This window comes from Aotus nancymaae, unplaced genomic scaffold (assembly GCF_030222135.1).
Source record: "Aotus nancymaae isolate 86718 unplaced genomic scaffold, 86718_ANA_hifiasm-v0.15.2.pri h1tg000100l, whole genome shotgun sequence".
NCBI classification, from domain to species: domain Eukaryota; kingdom Metazoa; phylum Chordata; class Mammalia; order Primates; family Aotidae; genus Aotus; species Aotus nancymaae.
Genome location: NW_026988515.1, coordinates 185,006 through 208,923, shown reverse-complemented (window position 1 = coordinate 208,923; position 23,918 = coordinate 185,006). Strand labels below are relative to the sequence as shown.

At 49.3% G+C, this 23,918-nt stretch overlaps 1 protein-coding gene across 1 annotated transcript in view; it reads right to left on the bottom strand.

The window, feature by feature from the left end:
• Window positions 1–3,195: 3,195 nt before the first annotated feature.
• PARD6G (par-6 family cell polarity regulator gamma) overlaps window positions 3,196–23,918 on the bottom strand; it is an 89,146-nt gene continuing 68,423 nt past the window's right edge. The window contains exon 3 of the mRNA XM_021673006.2: window positions 3,196–5,585. Within this exon, the coding sequence (XP_021528681.2) occupies window positions 4,750–5,585 (836 nt within the window). The 3' untranslated portion in view covers window positions 3,196–4,749. The remainder of the gene's footprint in view (window positions 5,586–23,918) is intronic.

The window sequence follows — 23,918 nt, the reverse complement described above, 5'->3', positions numbered from 1 at the left end:
TTTTTATTACTGTTCTAGAGTTTATGTCCCTCCTTGGGAACATGTCTCAGTATTGAAAACATTCTCAATACTTTCAAGGAGAATAAAGCACAAGATAATTGAGGAAAGGTAAGAGGGAAAAAAGAACTTGTATATTGATTTGGAGTGTCTTCAGGAATAAATAGGAGATGTTCAAGGCAGAAAGGAGAAAGTTAAGAAGACTAGGTGTATAGATGTGGCACCAGAATGGTGGTGGTGGGAGATAATTCAAAAAACAGTATATTGCATTTAGGAAATACTTTTGCAGGTTACCTGATGTTAAATTACAATATTGATACCAGCACGTAACATCCTAGAGGGAAATCCTATGTGCTTGTTGGATAGGGTCTTGGTCATCAAGTCCAAGCTTATAGGCAAGTCCTCTAAGCTTGGGGAATTAGCCAATAGTTCTCAAATGTGATTCCCGCACCAGCAGCGTCAGCATCTCCTGGGAACTTGCTAGAAATGAAAGTTCTCAAGCCCCACCCAAGATCCTTAAATCAGACCCTCTGGGGGTAATCCAGGCACTCTTTTTGTCTGTTCAAGACTGAGTGTGCTCTGTCACCCAGGCTGGAGTGTAGTGGTGTGATCTTGGCTCACTGCAACCTCTGCCTCCCTAGTTCAAGCGATTCTCCTGTCTCAGTGTCCAGAGTAGCTGGGATTACAGGCACATGCCACTACACCTGGCTATTTTTTTTTTTTTCCATTTTCAGTAGAACTAGCGTTTCACCGTCTTGGCCAGGCTGGTCTTGAACTCCTGACTTCAGGCGATCTGCCCGCCTTGGCCTCCCAAAGTGCTGGGACTACAGGCATGAGTCACTGCACCTGGCCAGCAGGCACTCTAAACAAGCTGTTTGAGGGGACAAGGGTTCACCCTCTGATCTGTTTGAAACAGGAAGTCCCTGAGCTCACACTGAGCAGCTTACCTTTCCAGAAAAGGTTCATGCTTTCAGTAGGATGGTACACATTAAGTATTTTAGTGCATTTGGGAACTGTCCATTAGTACAGCCTTACACCTTTTTTTTTTTTTTTTTTTGAGACAGAATCTTGCTCTGTTGCCAGGCTGGAGTGCAGTGGCACAATCTCAGCTCACTGCAACGTCCGTCTCCTGGGTTCAAGCAATTCTTCTGCCTCAGCCTCCTGAGTAGCTGGGACCACAGGCGTGTGCCACCACACCTGGCTAATTTTTCTATTTTTAGTAGAGACGGGGTTTCACAATGTTGACCAGGATGGTCTTGATCTCTTGACCTCATGATCCACCCACCTCGGCCTCCCAAAGTGCTGGGATTACAGGCGTGAGCCACCGCACCTGGCCAGCCTTAAACCTTTTTAATAAACTATTCAGACCAGGTGAGTTTTAGTGCTGCCATAAAAAACTTCATACTAGTGCCAACTTCTAAAATGCAAGGATCAAAAGTTGACCCTACCACACTTGGTTCATACTTGCATCCTTTAAAAACATTCCACAGAGGTACAGGTAACTTACATGGCCTTCTGTTGGAAAAATTTAGATTTTGGCTAAAATGGATTTTATAAAACAATCATGGCATTTTCTGAATACTTTTGCACCTTGCCATAAAACTCCCACTCCCTGCGATCATTTCATGTGAAACCATAAAATATTAAATACCCTCATCGAATTGTGAATAAATTCGCAATATCACTGCATACTTATGATGTGGATTATCGGGCAAGGGAAACCCAGCCCTGAGGTCACACCTGGCCAGCAGCCAGGTGCACATGTGTCTCTGAAACTGGTCATTAGTTTTGGAGTGTGTACCCAGTGTTGGCACTTGACCCCATCAGCTCCAGCTCATCAGACTGAGGGGGCCAACCATCCAGCCACCGGTTTCCCCACCTCAACTGGAAAGGCTGCCCATAGTCCAGAGTTGCTGTTGGGACTCAGCAGGTGGCGAGTGCGTGTCAAGCTCCTCGTGGGGTGCCCGCGCTGCCTCCAGGGTGCTGCTGCTCCATGAGGTCTCATCTGTAATTTGCTGAGTAATCGCATTTGTCATTGTAATTGGAATCTTTATGGCGCCAGAACAACAGTGTTAATGAAAACTTTGCCAACCGGGGCATATTTAGGAAGTACTGTGTAAATATTCAGAAAAGCTTTTTCAAAAAGACTTTGAGAGAGGGTTCTGGACTGCCATCTGTCTATCTGAGCTTGGGCCTATTTTCTCATCTACTTGCCTCAGAGAAAGTGTGCAGATTCAGTGAAAAAAGATGGCACATGATCGGCACTTGATAAATCTGCCATTCTCTTTTTGAGGGATTACTTTATCTCTGGTATTCTCTTCCACTTAGAACACAGCTGAACTATATCATTAATGCATTCTCTTTACTCAAAAGTCAAAGAAGTTTTTATTCTCTGATATATAAAACCAAGGAAATTTTAATACATGATATGACAGTTTTGTTTTTAAAAGGAAAAAGTGGCAGGAGTACAGTCCTGTGTAGAAAAATACACTCAAGAAGCTATTCCAAGCAGTTTGTAATTTCTAAAATTATGAATAACACACAATTCTCAGAGAAAGCCTTATTATTTCTTTAAAAAAAATTCACATTTGCTTAAAAACTTAAAATGTGATAAGAAATATAAAACTTTCCTTCTCGATAGCAGACCTGGTTATTTAACAGACATTCAGTAATCAGCAATAACTTAGTAAAAGAAGAACATTTCCTTTGTGAGAGTAACAGCATGTTTTAGTTCCACAAAAACCGCTTCTGACTGCTGGGGCACCGAACAACATGCCGTTCCAGTTTGTCAGAGAGCAAGTCTGGCGGGATGTGGATCCTTACCGGAGAGGTCACCGGGAGGCATCTTTGGTCTTCTCTGTACTTAAGAACAAAGGGCCAGCAATCCATTGCATACAAATAACATCAAACACAGGTGCAGGAATTCACAAGTCCTCAGCAACAGCTATTTCTTACAAATAAATAGCATTCAAGAAGAAAATAATTTGCTTTTCACTTAATAATCAGAAAAAATGAAGATGCTGAGATGCAGTTTTCCCTGTTAGCAGCCCCATGTTCACGAGGTCAGGACAGTTCCGCCACTGACCAGCAGGTGGTGCTGGGCCACAAGGAGAAGCAGCAGGATGTGCGTGGCTCCGACAACCTAGAAAAATATTTTTACCTGTATTTGTATCAAAGATTTGGTCAAAGTTCTCAAAGTATGAATGTAACATTTTATTCCCAACATTGTATTCAAGCAAAACACATTATATAAAATTATTTAATTTTATCAAATACGAACTTTTGAAATTACTAAATGTATAAATGTTGCTGGAAGAACATAGAGTGAGGATGAATTTAGTATTTTTGTTAAAAATCACTGAGTTCCACATGATTTATTATAGTTAAGAATAAGAACTGCCAGTGACCATCTAATCTAGAAATGAAAATTAGCATGTATTAACTGTGACTGACTTACAAAAAGCAACGTCTGTTTCAAAAACAAAGATGAGAACTCACATGCAAATGACTCCCTTGCTGGAGGTGTGTGATGCTTATCCTTCATTTCTGCTGAAAACATTTCAGAAATTGGCCTCGGAGTCAGTCAACCCACAGAAAAAGACTGGTTGTCATCTCAGAGGCTTTGATCCCAAATGGGACTGCTGGGCCCTGCCTTCCACTGCTTCCCACCATGGATTCCCCCTTGAGGCTGAATGGGTCACCTGTGTGAGTCACAAAAACAGCCCCTGGCCAGGTGTGGTGGCTCACACCTGTAATGCTAGCACTTTGGGAGGCCAAGGTGGGTGGATCACCTTAAGTCAGGAGTTGGGAGACGAGCCTGGCCAACGTGGTGAAACCCCGTCTCTACTGAAAATACAAAAATTAGCTGGGTGTGGTGGCGCATGTCTGTAGTCCCAGCTCCTCTGGAGGCTGAGGCAGGAGAATCGCTTGAACCCGGGAGGTGGAGGTTGCGGTGAGTCGAGATTGCGACACTGCACTCCAGCCTGGACAGAGCAAGACTCTGTGTCTCAAAACAAAACAAAAAACAGCCCCAGGGATAATATCACAGCTGTGGGAGCTCTCCTGTCCCAGCTGAATTATGACTATGCACAGTGTGAAAATCTGGAATTCATCTCCATGGTTGTACCTATGACAGGTTTGGGTGCATTCATTTTTTTTTTCCTCTTGAGACAGAGTCTTGCTCTGTCACCCAGGCTGGAATGCAGTGGCGATCTCAGCTCACTGCAACCTCTGCCTCCTGGCTAGCTGGGATTTACAGGCGTCCACCACCACACCCGGCTCATTTTTGTACTTTTAGTAGAGACGGGTTATCAGCACAGTCCTCACCTGCAAGTCAGAGCAGAAAGCACAGTGAGAATGCTGAGGCATATTTTGCATGGACTAAGTTAAAAATGTGAATTTGATACTTTTAAAAAGTAATTTTAAAGCTTCATTTTAAAAACAGAGTATTATTTTTGTAAAATTTAAAAAAGCATTTTTTTGCATTTGGTCAGATCTTCCCTTTCACTTTGCAAAGGCGCCAGGACCTGCACTCAGGCCTGGTACAGTGCGTCTGCCGGAGTTCATTTTAAGTTCTGTGCAGAAATTCTATAAAAATAATAGGCAATATTTGTGTTTTCTATCCAGAAGTGGAAATCAAGAACAGGGCTTTTGTGGTCACAAAAGCAAAATAATAGGAGGGGACGCAGTCTGCAGGTCCTGTCCCTGTCCTTACCCGGGAAGCGGAGCTAAGGTGTGGGGCCTCTGCGGAGTCTAGAGCGTGACTGCGGGCCCGTGCTCCTCCACGCCGCCTGGCGGCAGTGCCAGGCTGTGACGCGGGTCGGCCCGCAGGGAGCTGAGCAGCCGCTGGAGGCTGCCATCCAGGGCCAGGTCCCGCTGCAACCGCTGCGCCAGGCCCGCGCCATTGACCCGGGAGAGGCTGCCTGCAGGCGCGCCTGGGGCCTGGGGGGACCGCGCAGGCTCCAGCATGCCCTCGATGACGACGTCGTTGTCCTCGTCGCTCTCCGCCTCGTCGGGGTGGAAGTTCTGCAGGATGCGCGGGGTGGGGGGACCCCCGAGGCCCGCGATGCTGTCCGAGGGCGGCCCCGAGCTGCCCAGGGCGCGGCCGCCACGCACCACGTTGTTGCGCTGGTTGGCGGGCTTGACGGTGACGATGAGGTTGTGGCTGTTGGCGATCATCATGTCCGTGACCTGGTCCAGCGTCTTCCCGGCCACCTCGATGCCGTTCACCTCCAGGACCTCGTCGTTCACGGCCAGCAGCCCAGTGCTCTCCGCCAGGCCCCCGGGTACCATGCGTGAGATGAAGATGCCCGGCACCTTCTCCAGCCCGTGCGGGGTCACGCGCACGCTGGCGCCGTCGCGGATGTAGAAACCCAGGGGCTTCTCACAGCCGTGCCGGTGCAGCCGCACTCGCCGGTGCGTCTCGGGGACCAGGTCCACGTCGATGATGGACGACACGGGGCGGAAGTCGCGCGGGAGGCCAATGTCCAGGTGTGCGCGCCGCCGGGGTCCCTCGTCGCGCAGCGCGCCCAGCGCCCGCCTCCGCCTGCAGAGTGAGCCCGCGCCAAGGCTGCCGCGCTCGGCCTCCTCTGTGGGAGAGGGGACAGTTAGAGGGGACACACAACCGAGCCCCGCCTGAGCCCTCTGCCATCACACACCTGGCGCTGCTGTTCCATCCTCGTGACGCGTGAACACCCCGGGTGCATGGGCGTGTTCCAGACCCACAGGCTGAGCTGAAACCCGGCAAGCTCAAGTGCAGTCCCCTAAAACTGACTCTCTAGCACTCTCCAAACTGCTCCACAGGCACCAAACCAAAGGGCCTACGGGCTAAAAGGTGCTCGCAGGCGCCTGCAGCACAGAATCAATGGCAAGTGGAGGGTCTGGGGCGTGGCGGACTGGCCAGTGCCTCCGCCTTCAGGGAGGCAGCAGGCTGGACTGGGGACTTCTTAAGCTTTGCCCATTCTCCCGTATATTCCTTCTCTCAACTGTAAGGCAGAGATTTGTTTAAGGTTAATCACAACTAAGAGAGACCCTTCCTGCTTTCTTCTTTTCTTCCTATTAGTGTCTGCTAGCCAGCATTCCAGGCCCCCTGAAGGCGATGCTCAGTCAGGCGAGTGAGCATGTCCGTGCATTTTTGGTTAGCAGCTGATGAGGGGAGACGAGCAGAGGAAGGAGTGGGAGCGGAGGACAGCTGCTTCCCTTCTGTGAGGTTCTGCACACACCTGCCAGCGCGTGGCATGACGCACTTGTGGCAGTGTGGAAACTTCTTTACCCTAAAGTTAGGCTACTGCAAAATACAACGAAAGTCCACTGAATTAAGCAGAAACGTAAGGTGCTTAGTCTAAAGTAAAAATTTTAAGCAAAGAGACTGGTGGCATTTGGAAACTATGAAGAAGGTATTTTCCTCATCTCAGAAAAAAAAAAAAAACCTTGTTTTATCACTTTTACTTTTATATGAAGCCTCTTTAGTTTTTGACACACAAGGCTCTGTAGGACAGGCGTCTTGGGGAGCAGAGGGAAGGGCTTGCTCCAGGAGGGTTGGTCCTGTGGAGTCCACTGCATCCACAGCGGCCTGCTCTTGGGGCTGGGGAGGCTCACGTCTTTGCTTTGCCAGGGAAAGCCAGGAGGACTGGGAGCCCAGGCAGAAGCAATGTCATAAACAGGCGCTCCTCAGAGCAGAGACCTCCAGGCTCCAGGGGTCAGTCTGGCTTCTGCATTTCAGTGAGCAGGCATTATGACTTGCTTTGGAGATGGGGAATGCTGGTTGACAGTTCTGGAAAGGACTTCAAAGACAAATCACTTCCACCGTGGAGGCAACATTCAGGCAGCTTAGAGAGGAGGCCAACGCTCAGGCATCTCATCTCTCAACCCAGCAGAGCCCATGGCCGTCCAGACAACGAGAAGGCCCTAGCACAGGCTCTGGAACATGCTGCAGGCAGCAGGGTTAATGCACCCTGGAGCCGGGATGCCCCGGCATGAGGACTGTCGTCTTCCTGGGAGCTGGCATCCCAGCCAGCTCTCAACGCGTACTGCTCAATGATGGAACCCATCCGTCATCAGTTACCATCAGCATAATTTATTACCCACCGACACAGTAAGGTCTGGAAGGACTTTTCAATTAAGATGACTTTTAAAAACGACACCTGTAAGCCCTGTTTACCCTGATGTGATCATTACGCATTGTATGCCTGTATCAAAATAATATCTCATGTAACCCGTAAATATATATACCTAATATGTACCCACAAAAATAAAAATTTTTAAAAATAAAATTACACTTGTAGTACTCCTTCTCAGCTGTGATCACCGGGGCTGAGTGTGCATGTCTGTCGAGCCCTTTCCTGCACACTCACACAAGCACATGGATATGGTTGTCTGTGTTTGTCTTATAGAAATGGGATCTCAGTTCCTGGCCAGCACCCACCCTCTTCGCACCTCACAGACTCTGCAAAATGCTAAGAAGTTGGTGACTTCGGGGGCACAGATGAGTCGATAAAGTCCCGCCCTGAAGTAGCCATGAAGCTAGTGGGAGAAAGAAATAGACTGAATTTTACATACAGCCACATGGAGAGCCCTGTGAGACTGGATGTGCCCAGGATGATGGGCACAGTGTGGGGGCACCTGGGGAGGCGGCACAGTTACACTGCCCAGGGGTGTGGGGACCAACACCATAAAGGTCAAGAGAAGATGTCAGAGAGTGAGGGGCACAGAGCCCCTCTTCATGTGAGGAAAGACTGTGCCTGTAGGGTCTGTCTGGTCTGGCTGCTGCCGCAGATTGAATTAACCAAGGGCCTGGGACAGAGCGGGTTCTCCCTGGACTAAAAGCTAAACCCACACAAAGGCATCTGCCTCAGGATGTGCTCATTCTAAATGGGAGGGATGTGGAGGGCACAGACGGAGGTGTGGCAGCTTCCGAGGCGCAGCGCTCTGCCTGGTTTCCGTGACATGGGTTCTGCCCAAGGGCACTCCTTGGATGACAGACCTATACATTTTTAAGAGGGCAGGACCTCTGGCAAAGCCATGCCTGCAAGAGCACTGTGGTGTTCTCCTCTGGGATGGGCCATTTGGGGTCACCAGCCCTGTCTGGCCTAAGGCAGGAATTTGGGCCACCCAAGAAAGGTGGGGCCCAGGGAGGAATGGCCTAGAACAAGAGACTGAGGTTTTACGCAGGGCAGGTGAGGCCTGAGATGCTGAGGGTAGGGGAGTAAGAAATGGTGCATGTCCATGTGTGAAACAGCCCGGCCGCCTGTTTCACACATGGGCAGAATGTGGCGAGGCTGGGCCTGGGAGAAGTGACACTTAACTGTTCCAAGCATCCTCTTTCTCTCCACCATTGACTCAGAGTTTCAGACTCTATTCCACCTCCCTCCACGAGCCACTTAAAGTCCCAATTCACGCCCAGCCCTCCCGGGAGCCCCACTGCTGTTCTACATGGTGCATTCCCTTCCACCAAAACCATGAACCTGTCTGTGTCACAAGAACCGGGAGGCAGCATCTCGCTCATCCCCACAGGGCAGCAAGTGCTCTGGTCGCGGTGCACAGTGGACCAGATTCAGGTTCAAGCCCAGAACTGTGGGGTACAGAGAAGGGCACAGTGGGGACCCTCCTTGTCAGGGGCTTATAATCACTCAGGCAGACCAGGGTTCCCTGCACCAATAAAAGCAAGTGTGTGGATTTCTGCTTCCCAGAAGTCATGTAGTTCTTCCAATCCCTCCTGCAAAGTGCAACAAAAACCCGGGATGTTACATACAAAGCAAACAAGAAATGACGCAGGAGAGAACTCACACTAGCTGGGGCCTCAGGACCTGGGAAGCAACATGGCAGCAGCTCCCTGAGTTTTAGCCTCGTCATCCCAGACTTTGGAACTGAAGGCACCGGCAACCTGGATGCGCAACAGGCACAGACCAAATAGCCCCAACAAAAATCTGTCTGCTCTGTCTATACAAAGATCAGAGAGGCACCCTAAAAGGACGGAACGTGTGGACAATAACTGCCCCGCCTGCTGCACCCCACTCACAGCCTGGACCCTCACCTCCTCAAGGCTGGAATGGGTGCCCAGCAGCCCCTGACCTTGGCTCTGGTGCTAGAGAGACTAAGCAGGGAGTGAGGACCTGGACTTTTGTCTTTTCTCCATGGGCCCCACAGTCCTGAGGGGCCTCTCCTGCCTCACAACACTCAGGGGCCATCCTAACACCCCCTCCTCCCAGCCAAGTCCCAACTACTGCAAATCCCTTTGCTGCGCTCCACACCCTCCAAACCTTGAGGGGTGCTGCCTCTGTGATGTGCTCTCCTTGTGTCTAACCAGCGTTTAACTTTCACGGTTGGGTGTCTTCTGCTGGGTCCACACTACTCTTCACGTCACATCTGAATGTTGTGTCCACAGTAAGAGGATGAAACAGTTGGGTACTGGGCCTTCAAGGACTTGAGCAGAGGGGAGCCTTGTTTACCCACCAAATGATAATGTAAAATATAATTCTAGCCAACTACAAATTAAAGCTTTCAAAGATATGTCTTTGCCTCTAAAACTTTAGTAAAGGTTTTTTTTGTTTTGTTTTTTAAACAAAACATGGTGTTGAATTGTTAACCTCCAGGAATTTGCCAGAAAACGTTATAATTTGTCATTTCCGCCGGGCATGGTGGCTCACACCTATAATCCCAGCACTTTGGGAGGCTGAGGCAGGTGGATCACCTGAGGTCAGGAGTTCGAAACCAGCCTGACCCATCTCTACTAAAAATACAAAAATTAGCTGGGCGTTGTGGCATCTGCCTGAAGTGCCAGCTACTAGGGAGACTGAGGCAGGAGAATTGCTTGAATCCAGGAGGCAGAGGTTGCAGTGAGCTGACATCGTGCCATTGCACTCCAGCCTGGGCGACAAGAGCAAAACTCTGTCTCAGAAAAAAAAATTATCATTTCCACCGATTTCCTCACAAAGCTACCACTTTGTCACCATCTGGACATGCAAACAAATGTCGTGACTGTTCCCTTGTATTTTTCTTTCTGAGATGAAGGCAGGCATGTCAGCGGCACACAGCCTCAGCTCGTGGACACCATATGGTCAGGTCGGCACCTACACAGCACATCACCCCCATCATTAGTGTGTTCCTCCTCTCCGTAGCACCCGAAGCAGAACAAAGGCCCAGATGCAGGGCTATGGGCATCTCTTCCAGCAGCCCTACCTGGGTGCTGGAAAGGCCCCGCTGTATTCTGCCAAGCAGGCAACACAGACCTGGGCATGTGTGCCATGGCAGACGCTGCTGGTGTGACCCTCGGTCATGGGGGCATCAGGACACCTTATGTCAGTGGAAACTTTCCACCTCTCTTAGAATCTAAAGGCATCAACCAGTTCATCGAAAGCGATCGATCACAACCTCCCCAGTGGTCAGATCTAGTCACCCCATATGAAACACAAGGGCTTAGTGGTGGCTTTTTTTTTTTTTTAAGAGTAGTATTTTAAATTTTCTGGTAAATGTCCCCTGTAGAGAGCGTCGGACAAGGAGGGGAGGTGCATGCCCCTTTCATCCTGTCCTGGCTCCTTACATCCTGAGAGCAAAACAGCCCACAGGGCACTCACTCCACACTCCCACCTTCCCAGGGAACTTCAGGGGAGTGCACTGGCCCTCCCTGCAGACCAGGAAGGTCTGATCCTCCCCCTACCGTAAGGGGGCTGTTCTCACAGAAGTCCCTTCAGATCCCCTTCTCCATACCACAGCCACCTCTTTGTTTAGGGGCCCCACAAATGCAAACACTTGGGGACCCAACAAACTGGAGCCCCCTTTGATCTTGGTCGTGCTGGCCAGACCCTAACATCCCACGCTGAGCCCTCTGGCCTTGGCCCTGTGCTCCAAGGGAGTTTCAGTGAATCTACAGGTGTAGGGCTCAGTGTGTCACCGTATGGGATAGTTACCACTTTTCAGTGTAAGACACTAATCGATCCAAACAGTGAAAGTCAATAATTACGAGTGACTCCCGCTGGGCCTCACGGGCCACACGCCACTGTGGGTCCTCTGTGTGGTTCCTGCCTGGAGCATCATGGACGTGTGCGCGTGTGGACATGTGTGCAGGATAACACACAGGCAGTGCTCAGGACGGCACAGCTCTTCATGCAGCAGCTCGCTCAGGACAGCAGGCTTGGAGCAGGTACTCCCGGGGACACAGGCTCAGGGGGTTCAGGGGCCTGGAATGGCCTGGAGCGGGAGGGTCTTGTGTGGAACACTCATGACAGGCGAGGCAGCAGCAATGCTTCACCATGTTTCCAGACACACTTGGGGCCCTGGGAGTAGGCGCTGCCGAGGGTGGAGCTGGGGCTATGAGATGTGCCCAGGCCGGTCCTCACTCCCTCCCGCAGTGTCTCTGATGCTCTGAGCCACGTAGGAAGATGACAAGCACGGGAACATGGCCCAGGATGAATGTGCAGGGAACTTTGGAGCAGCAGGGAAATGTGTCCCCTCATGGCGCAGCACCCCTCAGCGGCAGGCAAGCAGACCTCCCTGTGCAAAGGCAGGTTCTGAATAACGGGAGGCTAATGAGCTAAGGAATGTCTGTCACTGTCAAACGGCTGTGGAAGCTGAAAGATGAACGCAAGTGGCTCAGTGGAGGAAATGGGCCGACACCCCACAGTGAGGAGGGCCGGTAAGTGCAAGCAAGTGACTCTGGTCCTTCCTGAACTCTTGAAGAGATGGGCCGGCCATGGGCTGTACCCTGAACCTCCTTCCCAGCATCCGAGGGCCCAGAGCATCTTTGGCTCCAACCACCCTGACTGCTTCCAGTGAGAGCTGCGGCTGGGGTGAGAGAACACATCACCTCTGCCTGTCTGCAGAGGGAGGATGCAGGAAAGAGAAGCGCTCGGTGTGCAGCTGCTCGTACCGCAGCTGACCGCTCACCCTGGCATGGGGGCGAGGTGATTGAATTTCAGACAACAATCCATTTTTCCATCTCTTTAAATATAAACCATTGCATATGGACTTCATTAGTGAAAAATTCCAAACTTTCTTAGAAATAAAATTTGTTTTAAAGAATACTGCATTTCTAAAATTCCAACTTTGATTTCTAAAATACCTTTTTACAAGAAAAAAATTGTCACTGCTTCTTTTTAAAGAAATATGGTAAATCTGTTATTTTCCACAAAGTAAACAATTGGAGGAGTCACATTTTTTAGGCAACTGTCCCACCCTCTCCCCATATCCTGTTTTCAGTCAAATTAAATTATATGTATGTATATATGCGTGTGTGTGTATGTATGTATATGTGTATATATATATATAAATTTTTTTGGAGACAGTCTCACTTTGTCACCCAGGCTGGAGTGCAGTGGCACAATCTCTGCTCACTGCAGCCCCCACCTCCTGGGTTCAAGTGATTCTCATGCTTCACCCTCCTGAGTAGCTAGGATTACAGACATGCACCACCACACCTAGCCATCACATTAAATTACATTTTCTTCTTCCATTTCTATTTTGAGGTATCCGAAACAACAGGGGAAATTGAAGTCTGGTCCTATGAAGCTTTCATGGTTATAAGTTTTCAAAGTAAAGATTTTCTGGGAAACATTTTCCTACAAACAACCCCTTCTGTCACATAAGGGCTTGACCTGAATTAAAACTATCCTGACTCTCCAGCGAGGAAGGGTAGACCAATGGAACAGAACAGAGGCTTCGGAGGCAACGCCACACATCTACAACCATCTGATCTTTGACAAATCTGAGAAAAGCAATGGGGAAAGGATTCCCTGTTTAATAAATGGCGTTGGGAAAACTGGCTAGCCATGTGTAGAAAGCAGAAACTGGACCCCTTCCTGACACCTTACACTAAAATTAACTCCAGATGGATTAAAGACTTAAACATAAGACCTAACACCATAAAAACCCTAAAAACCATTCAGGACATAGGCGTAGGCAAGGACTTCATGACCAAAACACCAAAAGCATTGGCAACAAAAGCCAAAATAGACAAATGGGATATAATTAAACTGCGGAGCTTCTGCACAGCAAAAGAAACAGTCATTAGAGTGAACCGGCAACCAACAGAATGGGAAAAAATTTTTGCAATTTACCCATCTGACAAAGGGTTAATATCCAGAATCTACAAAGAACTAAAGCAGATTTACAGGAAAAAAACAAACCAACCCATTCAAAAGTGGGCAAAAGGTATGAACAGACACTTTTCAAAAGAAGACACACATGAGGCCAACAAACATACGAAAAAATGCTCATCAGTGGTCGTTAGAGAAATGCACATCAAAACTACATTAAGATACCATCTCACGCCAGTTAGAATGGCGATCATTAAAAAATCAGAAGACAACAGATGCGGGAGAGGATGTGGAGAAAAACACTTTTACGCTGTTGGTGGGAGTGTAAATTAGTTCAACCATTGTGGATGACAGTGTGGTGATTTCTCGAGGACCTAGAAACAGAAATTCCATTTGACCCAGCAATCCCGTTACTGGGTATATATTCAAAGGATTATAAATCGTTCTATTATAGAGACACATGCACACCTGTGTTCACTGTGGCACTGTTTACAATAGCAAAGACCTGGAACCAACCCAAATGCCCATCGATGACAGACTGGACAAGGAAAATGTGGCACATATACACCATGGGATACTATGCAGCCATAAAAAACGATGAGTTTATGTCCTTTGTAGGGATAGAGGTGAACCTGGAAACCATCATTCTCAGCAAACTGACACAAGAACAGAAAATCAAACACCACATGTTCTCACTCATAGGCGGGTGTTGAACAATGAGAATGCATGGACACAGGGAGGGGAGCATCACACACTGGGGTCTGTTGGGGGGGCCTAGGGGAGGGACAGCGGGGAGGTTGGGGAGGGATAACATGGGGAGAAATGCCAGATATAAGTGATGGGGATGGAGGCAGCAAACCACATTGCCATGTATGTACCTGTGCAACAATCCTGCATGTTCTGCACATGTACCCCAGAACCTAAAGTGCAATAAAATATATAAAAAGTAAATAAATAAATAGAGGTCAATTTTGTAGCTTCATGCAGCCAAAGACCATCTACCTAAATCAGTTAATAAAGTAAAAAAAAAAAAAAAAAAAAAAGATGCCACTTCCAAAGGTTTCCAGGGCTCTTCTGGATGGAGCCTGTCCAACTGCACTCTGGGGAAGGGAGAGAAACAGGAAGGCGTCCCCTTCATGCTCCGGTCACTCAGGAAGGCAGCTCTGCATGCCTGAGGGCTTGCGTGGTGTGCAGGTAAGTGACTGGCAGTTCTTGGCCAAAGGCCCCTTTCTGTTTTCCATTAGCCATTCCTGGAGAAGGAGCACAATGTGCATCAAGAGTCCCTCTCAAACTGCCACAGCATCTCACAGCTGCAGATGGAAGGCCCCAGAGAAGCTGGCTTATTGGTGCTACCTTGTGCCCTGCCCTGTGAAATCGCCCAGGCAGGTGTCCAGCAGCTCATCAGGGCTGCTGAGGACACTACCACTTCTTGGCACCAATACCCCAGTACAGAATCCCCTTGACAACCTTGGCCTCTGCCACCCTGGGATCCTAAGCTGCATCAATGAAACATCCAGAACCATCACAGACCACTGTCCAGGACTCACTGGAGCTCCTGCCCATTTGGACAAGCTGTTTCTAAGTGACTGGGGAGGTGCCAGGCGCTCCCCAGTTACTTAGGATGTAGGCTCTGGGGCACTGCCCCCAGCCCCAGCACCAATGTGGGCAAAGCAGGGGCTGTTTTCTGCTCCCCAAACCCTTTCTCTCTGTTTCTCCCATGCCTGGTGAACTCATCATGCCCAGTCTCCTGAGTTCTGAAGAAATGTGAGTGACATGCAAAGTCTGAGCCCACATTATCTCTAAGAAAGGGGCCCTCAGGGTTCTGGAAGACTCATTTTGGATTCCACATGAGAAAAAAACAAACTTGCATTTGGAGATTATCTGTTCAGCTGCTGGTGTTGTCCTAACTAGCAGTGGGTCAGACCAGCTGGTACACAGCATTACAAGGACCCAAGCTGAGGACACTCAGGGCCAGCCACATGGGCGGGTAGTGCTTAGTGACCACCAGTAATGGCATCATCACCACCACCACCATCATCATCAGGACATTACCAGACCTTGCATCACCCAAACCTACAGTATCTTGTGCATTTATCCCAGGGATGACGGAGCAGCACTGAGGCGAGCTGCAGCTCTGTTTCCCTCCCTCTGGCTGGCCGGTCACCCCCAGCACCCAGTCCCTGTTAACGGCTACAAATGAACACAGCTGGAGGCTGGCAGATGGACGCATGGCCTGTGCCGGTGGTGCAGACTTTGCTGTCCCTAACACAGGTGGGAGTCTTCTAGCAGGGAACATGCTCTTGAAAAACAACCAAGGAAGTTCAGCTGACTCAGGTTACGCATGGCCAAGCAAGCATGAAAACATGGGAGGCAGCAGCCGACCAGCTGTTCATTCCAGCCCAGCCAGGGCCTCTGCCCCCAACTCGGGACTGCAGGGGCCTCTGCTAACGAGCTTCCTGCTTGTCCTTTTTACAAGAATAAATGGCTAGGGACCAAGGTAGAATGGGCGAATACATCCAAGTTGGCAGATGGTTCCCTCTGGGAAGAAGTTTCACCAGATTCACGGAGGTGGGAAAATATCATATACCTGCCGTTGTCGAAGAATTCCCAGTGAAAGGCTGAGATATTTTAGTTCCAACAGGTAGACTAGCAGAATACTTTTCTCTTTTCAGTTGGCTGTTGTGGGAATGTTACGACCAAAAAAATGGCTTACAAGCGGCAGTCCAATCTGCTCACTGTTCTGTGTCACAAAACACACTGCCGTGGAAAAGGAGCAGCTAAAGGCACAAGCTCACAGCTTGCTCTCAGACCCTGCAGGAACCCAGACAGAGCGCCCCAGCCTTCTGGCCTGAAAGCCCCTCCATCAGGGTGGGGAGAGGCAAGGGGCCAGGGGTCCAAAGAAGGGGGTCCTCTTCCATCTGACTGGGATGAGCACTTGCTCAGGCCCTGACCTCAGAGGAAGGCTCATGCAGGGCTACTGGAGAGGATGGAGGAGGTTCCCAGGCAGGACCGCAGGGAAGGCAGGCAGGGAGGCAAAGACAACAGTGGGGGCATGAACCCCAGGGCAGGCGAGACCTCCACAGGTGGGAAAGGGGAGTAGGTGCTGGCACAGCCATCCTCTGAGCCCCAGGCCAGGTGTGGTGCATGGGACACTGCCTGCAGCCACCCACTGGTGCCCACTGGCCTCCCACCCTGAGGCCACAGCAGGGACGAAGCTCCTCCAGTCTCTACCACCCAGCCATAGCTCTGTTGGGAAGGCTCCCAGGCCCAGGGGGCTCAAGGCGGGGTCTTCAGCGGCCTCCAGTATCATCTACAAACACATCAGGCAGCGTCCTCTATCACACTGGGATGTCTCGGGCAGCGCCCTCCGACATGCAGGGATGCAGCAGGCGGCGCTCTCAGATATCACACGGGTACGTGTCACGCAGCGCCCGCCGACATCATGCTGCATGCCTCACACGGCGCCCGCCGACATCCTCTTCACAGCCACTCCCACCCCAATTCCTGATCTCCCCAAGCCTCCTGGCTCTCAGTGTTCTTGTTGTCAAACCACTCGCTTCACTGCTTCTGATTCAACTTCTCATTAACTAAAGGAAGAGATACAGCCTCCTTCTTCCCCACTTAGGATGGGTTAGTCAGTTTTAACTCACCACGGAGAGGGGTAGTAAGTGCTCACTCATCTGCCACACTTGATTTCAAGAGACGAGCAGCTGCCAGCCGCCCTGCTGTGAGCCACCGTGGTCACCTGGCAAATCGCCCCGGGCCAAACGCCATGGTCTCGCCTGCTCATGGGCAAAGCGGCTGCCAGCTTAAAAGGTAAGTAATTAAAATAATAAAGAAAGGAAGGAAGGAGGGAGGAAGCCTAGGGGAGAGCACGTCTCAGTCTCTCAGTGACGCCATCAGGACGCGCCGTGCCAGAGACTTCAGCGGCCAGATCAGCATGGCCTGTTAGGGCCTTGTCTAGTCCCAGCTTGTCCATGGGTGGTTAAGACCAACTTCCCTCCCCATAATTAAACAACACGTAGACACATACAAAAAATACTGCAGAAGAACTACACTACTGGGTCAAAACACACGCCAGAACAAGGTTTCCTTTTTAAAGACAACATAACTGTGAACATTTTAAAAGTCTGCCACATAAGGTGAAAAACAAAACACGCTGTGTATTAACAAGGAGTCTCAGAACTCTTTGGTAGTTTTATCTTTTCCTCGAAACTTGAAACCCCAAGGCCTGTCTCCCTGTGGCATCTCCACAGGCATGTTCTGCAGCACGCATCCTCAGGGGATTCTTCCGGGCTCACCTGGCCGTGATTCCCAGCACAGAACAGCTCAAGACCACCGTCTGCCCCCATCTGCCAGAGCAAATCTACTTCCCACCAAGACCAGGACTGTCGTCTCTCAGTCATGAAGGGCGCCCAGGTTGATGAGGGAGGTGACAGCGCCTGCTCCAGGACCTGTGTGCACAGCAACAGGCAGCCTGCAGGGCGCATGCCGGAGGCCGGGGTCTGAGCACCACGCCCAGCGCTGCCCGGGTGGGTTCTGTAGCCTCGCAGTAAAGGACAGCCTCAACCAATGAAAACACCACACACTCAAAGACCTAGTTTCCATCTAAGAAGTGTTTTCTGTAACTTTAAGCGATGTTTTTTTTCCCACAAATGTGGGAAAAAGGAACCCTATGGTGCATAATTCTTGAGTTACTTTAGGGCCCTGTTTCTGGACACAGTGGACTCAAGTGTAGCCAGGTCCAATCTGTGTACTTGCCTCTGGAATGTTCTGCCAACGCCCTTCCCCCAGCAAGAGGCTGTGGGCAAGGAGAGGAGGATACTCCTGACCCTGACCCAGGAAGACAGACAGTAACGGAATGAGCAGAATTGAGTTTAAATTTTCATTAGAAGTATTTAAGAAACATTGCATGTTGGTCCTGGTTCTCTATTATTTCTCTCTATTAAAAATACCACCCCAAGTAATCTACACTCAGTACAGAAAAACTGGAAGTAAAAATAATTCAAAAATCCCCGAAGCCATAACTCACTCCTAGGTTACTGTAGTCAACATTTGCCGCGTCTCCCCCGACAAGCTTGGATCACCTCAGGAAAGAAGACCTGGCCATGCCCACTGCCCTCCCTCCAAGCCCTCCTCCTGTGGCATCCCTGGTTGGGCAGAGCTGCCTTTTGGGAGGTCACCCTGGGTGGGGGTTTCCACTCCTGGGAAGTTTCTGCAACAAAAAGCTTCCCCCAGTTCACGTGGGGCCAGCAGGGTGCACCACAACAGTCCAGCAACAGACACCTGGTTGCTGACATCACTGGCCCATGCTCATTCCCTGCGCATTTTGTTTAAAAATATTTGAAAGAAAATTTATATAACATAAAATTAACCATTTTAACCATTATGAAGTGTACAACTCAGTTATTCACAATACAGTGGAGCGAACCATCCCCACTCATTACAGAACATCTCCATCACCCTGAAAAGAAACCCCGTCCCTCCCAATGCCTTCCTCTCCCCAGCCTGACACCATTAATCAGTCCACTTTCTGTCTCGATGGGCTTTCCTGTCCTGGACACTTCATATACATGGACTCCTACAACACATGGCTCGTGTCTGGCTTCCTTTCACTTAGCACCATGTTTTCAAGGTTCATCCACGTTGTACAAGGAATTCAGTATTCCACTGCGTTGATATACCACATTGATTCATCCATGGGTTTAATCTGGGTTGTTTCTAGTTTTGGGCTATTGTGAATAATGCCGTTGTGAACATTCATGTACACTTGACATGTGCATTTATGTACACTGTTATGTACATTTGACAAAGGGGAAGAATGACAGCCTGGTTTGGATGTCTAGTCTGGGCTTTGCAGAGAAGCAGAACTAAGCTTTCATGTGGACGTATGTTTTCCTATCTGCTGGATATATACCTAGCGGTAAAACTGCTGGGTCATACGGTAACTCTATGTCGAACTTTTTGAGAAACTGCCAGACTGTTTTCTACAGTGGTTGAAACATTTTGTATTCCCATCAGCAGTGTCTGAGGGTTATGATTTCTCTACATTCTTGAAAGTTCTTGTTTTTGCCTGTCATTATCAGCCATCACAGTGGGTGTGAAGTGGTGTCTCCCTGCAGCTGTGTTTTGCATTTCCCTGATGACTGGTGATGAGCATCTCTTCGTGTGCTTATTGGCCGCTTGTATATCTTTTTTGGAGACAGGTCTGTTCAGATCCTTTGCCCATTTTCAATTGGGTTGTCTTTTTTTTTTCTCTCTCTCTTTTTTTTAAATGCAGTCTCTATCTGTTTTCCAAGCTGGAATGCAGTGAGGTGATCTCAGCTCACAGCAACTTCTGCCTCCCAGACTCAGGCCATTCTCGTGCCTCAGCCTCCTGAGGCTAGGATTACAGGTGCCCACCACCACACCTGGCTAATTTTCTCATTTTTAGTAGTGACTGGGTTTTGTCATGTTGGCTAGGCTGGTCTCAAACTCCTGACCTCAAGTGGATCTGCCTGCCTTGTTCTCCCAAAATGCTGGGATTACAGGCATGTACCACCATGGCTGGCTGGGTTGTCTTTTCTATTTCCATGAGTATTCTTTACATATTCTGCATACGAGTCTCTATAGAAAGAAACATGACTTACGAATGCTTTCTTCCATTTTGTGAGGGGTTCTGTTCATTTTCTCAGTAGTGTTCACTAATATACAACAGGTTTTAATTTTGATGAAGTCCAACTTACCTAAGTTTTCTTTTTTGCTTGTGCTTTTGGTGTTATATTTAAGAAATCATTGCCTAATTCAAAGTCACATCCCTGTGCCATTCTAAGTAAAGCAGCAAATAACATTATCTGTTGCTCTGGTAAAAACAAGCAAACGAAAAACCAGAAACGTATGTGTCACCATACGCTTGGGGCCGGGCTTATGAGAACATTTCCATCGGCCTGGGAGAAGAGAGCCCTGAATACCAGGCACTATTAGAAGTTGTCTGGAACCAGCATGATACAAAAGTGAACAAACCAGCTATTCAATGTAGAAAGTCCTCATTTAAGAAGTTACATACCATCATGTTCAGCCACCAGGTTCCCAGCATCACGAGCATGTGAGGCACACCAGGAAGCATGTCGTTTGTCACGGAGGACAAAGACCAGACTCAGAACTGCAAGGGCAGGGGTCACGGCCAGACACCAACCCAGCCTGCTTGGAAAGGGGCAAACCAGCTGGGCGTGGTGGTTCATGCCTATAATCTCAGCACGTTGGGAGGCTGAAGTGAGTGGGTCATTTGAGGTCAGGAGTTTGAGAGCAGCTTGGCTAACACAGTGAGACCTCATCTCTACTAAAAATGCAAAAATCAGCTGGGTGTGGTGGCGCACGCCTGCAATCCCAGCTACTCGGGAGGCTGAGGGAGGAGAATCGCTTGAATCCAGCAGGTGGAGGCTGCAGTGAGCCGAGATTGAGCCACTGCACTCCAGTCTTAAAAAAAAAAAAAAAAAAAAAGGCAAACCCTGAGGAGACACCACCTACAAAGGGGGAAGGCGGCAATCACGGATGCTGTTCTGTTTTTCTGTTAAATGAGTTTCTTCAAAGAATGGCTCTTTCCTAAAAACCCCTCAAAGTAAAAATAAAGCAAACTCAGACACACTTTTCTTTGCCAAAAGGTAATGGTGCCTCAGTTAGAGGTGGCCCCAGAACTGCTCCCCAGTGGAGTTTGCTAAGCCCCCTTCAAAGCACACGGCTATTGCCTCACAGAAGCCACTGCGTTGTTGGTCCTGGGGCAGTTTCCAGGTCACGACAGGTCACTAATGCCCAAATTTCCTTGGCTTTGTGGCTTTAGGATGCAGGGAAAGGCAGTCAGTCTGTAGAGTCAGGGAAGCTTAGCCTAATCCCAGAGCCACCATCTACTGCCCGGACCAGCTCTGAGCCCAGTGTTAGTATCTATAAAATGGGGTGCACCACCCTCACCCCCACAGGGCTGCTGTAAAAGCCCAAGGCTGTGCCTAGAGCCCTCACCCTCTGCACTGCAGCGAGTTCATAGCCAAGCCTATTCTTTCCAGGCCCTGCATCCCACCAGGTCCACAAACCAAGGGCTGACATGGGGGATGAGCTCCCACCTCCTCAGCAAAGTCCCAGAGGCTCCATAAAAGTTTTCTACCCACTTCCTCCTTGGTCTTCCCAGACCTTGAGGCCAATGACAACTTCCTTTGACAGAGTGGGGAACTGAGGCTGGAGGCCGGTAGGTGACAGCAGGGTGACAGACAACTCCAGGGCTCAAGGTATCCTCTCATCTCAGCCCCCCAAAGTGCTGGAATTGCAGGCATGAGCCACCGCGCCTGCCCACAAGTGCTTTTAATCAAGTTTTCCACTATGTCCACCTGGAGGAACCCGACACACTGAGAAAGGACTGATAGATGCAGCCCACATTTCATTTATACTCAGGGGTAACAGCAGGACCCAGGTGCTCTGACTCCTGTGCTGGGTGATGCAGGAAGATAATCTCCCAAAGCCCACACCCCTTTGCCAAAGTAAAAAATGTTCATTGTAAAAAGTCAGACGCAGTCTCTCATGCATTTGTCCGTTCATTCCTAACCAATGCTCCGGGAGAGCACCCAACACAGGTGAGGCCTTCTCCCACGTGCTGGGATCAGAAGACTAGACAGACTGGAGAAAATGGATTAAACAAAGCAGAAAGAAAACGCCCATAATCCTTCTTCCTAACAGTCTAGTACACACCTCCCCAGACTATTCAGTGCAACTAACACATACTGGATAGGAAACGCGCACTTTAATAATTGTTTTGTTGCATAAGTGTGAACACAATGTGTGTCTTAGCTCCAGCTGCCATGACGAAATGCCACAGATGGCACGGCTTAAAGTACACACATTTATTTCTCACAGTTCTGAAGGCTGCAAAGTCTAAGATCAAGGTCTGGCATGGGCAGTTTCTGGTGAGGGCTCTCTTCCTTGCTTACAGACAGCTGCCTTCTTCCTGTATCCCCACATGGCAGGGAGACAGAGATCTCTGGTGCCTCCTCCTCTGCTTATGACACAATCTGATTAGGTCAGGGCTTCATCCTTATGATCTCATTTAACCTTCATCACCTCCTAAAGACCCTGTCTCCAGACACAGTCATAGTGAGGGCTAGGACTTCCACATAAGAACCTGGGGCACTACCCACAGTTTTATAACCATTCTGTCAGGGCACATCCCTCGTTCCACCACTGCAGGAACGTGCCTCTAACTATTCAGCCCCTAGCAGGCAGGTGTTTGGGCTTTCGCCAATTGTTCACCATTACAAAATAACGCCACAGTGAACAACCACACAGACCCGCCGCTGAGCTCCAGGGCGGTCACTTCCTAGATGCAGGACTGCTGTGTTTGACATTAGTGTTTTCTGAGGGACACTCTCAGGCTTGTTTCTGTGAGATTCTGCAGATGGTAGCTCCAAATCCAAAACCTCCAAATGTCCACCAGTTCCAGTCACATTCGAGGTGAGTGCCCTGCTGGGATGTCATGCTGGTAAGAGGGGGGCAAGTCCTGAGGGGCTTCCTGGAGGAGATGGCTTCCAAAAGGGAGAAGAGGCTGGCTGTACCCTGAGGGTCTGTGGTGTGGTGACCCAGAGGTAGAGGAGGAGAGAGCTCCAAGAGCCAGGATGAAGAGAGAAAGGTCGGGGTACGGATAGAAATTCACATTTTTTCCCAGAAAGTATCAATGGTATAGAGAAGCACATTAAAGAGGAGGGAATAACATTATAAAATAGGAATTGGAGCAGATAACTCGATCGGGTTTAAACTATGCACATGTGCTTTTAATCAAGTTTTTCCTTGTGTCTCTACCTGAAAGGACTCAACTCACTAAGAAAAGACTGATGGACACATCCCATGTTTACTTTACACCCAGAATATATACATAATTTTCAAAGCCAGTACCTCCATATTTCAACTCCAGACCTAATGTCCAAGTGAGTGCCAGCTTACAATGTATACTTCCTACTCCCTTCAAAATTAAAAACAGAACAAAGGCCCTGGAGCCGCCACACAGCAGCTGGTCCTGGGTCTCAGCTTCCACTCAGGTCTCAGCCTCAAGAGAAGCCGGCGATAGTTAATGTTGGCCCGGGTGGGGAGAAGGGCCGCAGTTTGCTATGGAACAGGGTGGAGGCAAACACTTCTGTGTGGAACTGGAAGGGAAAAATGGGAAGGAATAAAAGCACAAACCAGCCTTAAAGAAAGCCTCCCCCACACTGCCTGCCGTGCAGCCAAGGCCAAGCTCCCAACAGGGCAAACAGCTCACTAAAGTGGAAAAATGCTCCCCACTGGTACTGCAGCGGTCACAGGCAAAACATGATCTGTGTGAACAGCCCTTCACTTTCCTTAAAAAACAAACAGGACACACACACACACGATAAATTGCAGTCCAGGTGGGGAATGTGCACACATATGCGCACACACACCTGCATGGGCTGTCAGTCCAAATGGAAGTGTGCACACACACGCACATGGGATAAATCACAGTCCAAATGGGAAGCACACACACATGCGTGAGCACACACCCACATGATAAATCACGTCCCAAATGGGAAGCACACACACACATATACACACAAACACGCATGCACACAAACACAGGATAAATCACAGTCCAAGTGGGAAGCACACACACACACGTACATGCACACGTATGCGCACACACACATACATGGGATAGCCCAAATGGGAAGCACATACAGAGATACACACACACACACACACACACACAGGATAAATCGCAATCCAAATGGGAAGCACACACACATGCGTGAGCACACACCCACATGATAAATCACATCCCAAATGGGAAGCACACACACACATGTGCACACACATGGGATAAATAGCCCAAATGGGAAGCACACACATATACACACAAACACACAG